This window comes from Fulmarus glacialis, unplaced genomic scaffold, assembly GCF_000690835.1.
Source record: "Fulmarus glacialis isolate BGI_N327 unplaced genomic scaffold, ASM69083v1 scaffold9846, whole genome shotgun sequence".
Taxonomy (NCBI): Eukaryota; Metazoa; Chordata; class Aves; order Procellariiformes; family Procellariidae; genus Fulmarus; species Fulmarus glacialis.
This window is the reverse complement of record NW_009218739.1, coordinates 31,108-31,883: the sequence shown is the minus strand read 5'-3', so window position 1 is coordinate 31,883 and position 776 is coordinate 31,108. Positions and strand designations below refer to the sequence as shown.

The window sequence follows — 776 nt, the reverse complement described above, 5'->3', positions numbered from 1 at the left end:
TTGGGTCTGCCTGAAGACCCCCAGACACCGTCAGACACCAGCCAGCGTGCCCAGGCAGCCCTGCCTGCCTGCGGCTGCCCCAGTTCAAGGCAGGTCCCTGTGCTGGGGGAGCAGCAAGGGGGGACCCAGACCCCAAAAGCAGCTCAGGGGACACATAGAAAGAGTGAACACCTCCTGCACATTTGGGGTTTTTTTTTTCCCCTTCTTTTTTTTACCTCAGAAAGCAGTGGCAGCCACCCTCCCTGCCATCGCAAGGCTGAGGCAGCGCCATGGACACCTTCCAGGAGGTGTTTCAGAAGGTGGAGAAGATCGGGGAGGGAACCTACGGCGTGGTGTACAAGGCTCGCAACAAGCGCACGGGGCAGCTGGTGGCCCTCAAGAAGATCCGCTTGGACTCGTGAGTGGGGCAAAACCCTGGCCCCGGGAGCTGTCATGGCTCAGCCCAGCCCAGTGCCCGCCCAGCCCGCCATGGCGCCAGGCAGGCCACTGCCTCAGTGCAGCAGCATAGGGTGCCAAGGCGAGAGAGGGCGAGGAAGGCGAATCTCGCAACAAGCGCACGGGGCAGCTGGTGGCCCTCAAGAAGATCCGCTTGGACTCGTGAGTGGGGCAAAACCCTGGCCCCGGGAGCTGTCATGGCTCAGCCCAGCCCAGTGCCCGCCCAGCCCGCCATGGCGCCAGGCAGGCCACTGCCTCAGTGCAGCAGCATAGGGTGCCAAGGCGAGAGAGGGCGAGGAAGGCGAATGGCTCCTCTGGGGCTGGCAGTGCCATCTGCAGGG

At 64.0% G+C, this 776-nt stretch overlaps 1 protein-coding gene across 1 annotated transcript in view; it reads left to right on the top strand.

Annotated features, from left to right (window-relative positions):
- Positions 1-269: 269 nt before the first annotated feature.
- The window catches only part of CDK3 (cyclin-dependent kinase 3), a 5,298-nt gene continuing 4,791 nt past the window's right edge, over positions 270-776 (top strand). The window contains exon 1 of the mRNA XM_009580130.1: positions 270-397. Coding sequence (XP_009578425.1) covers positions 270-397 — 128 coding nt within the window. The remainder of the gene's footprint in view (positions 398-776) is intronic.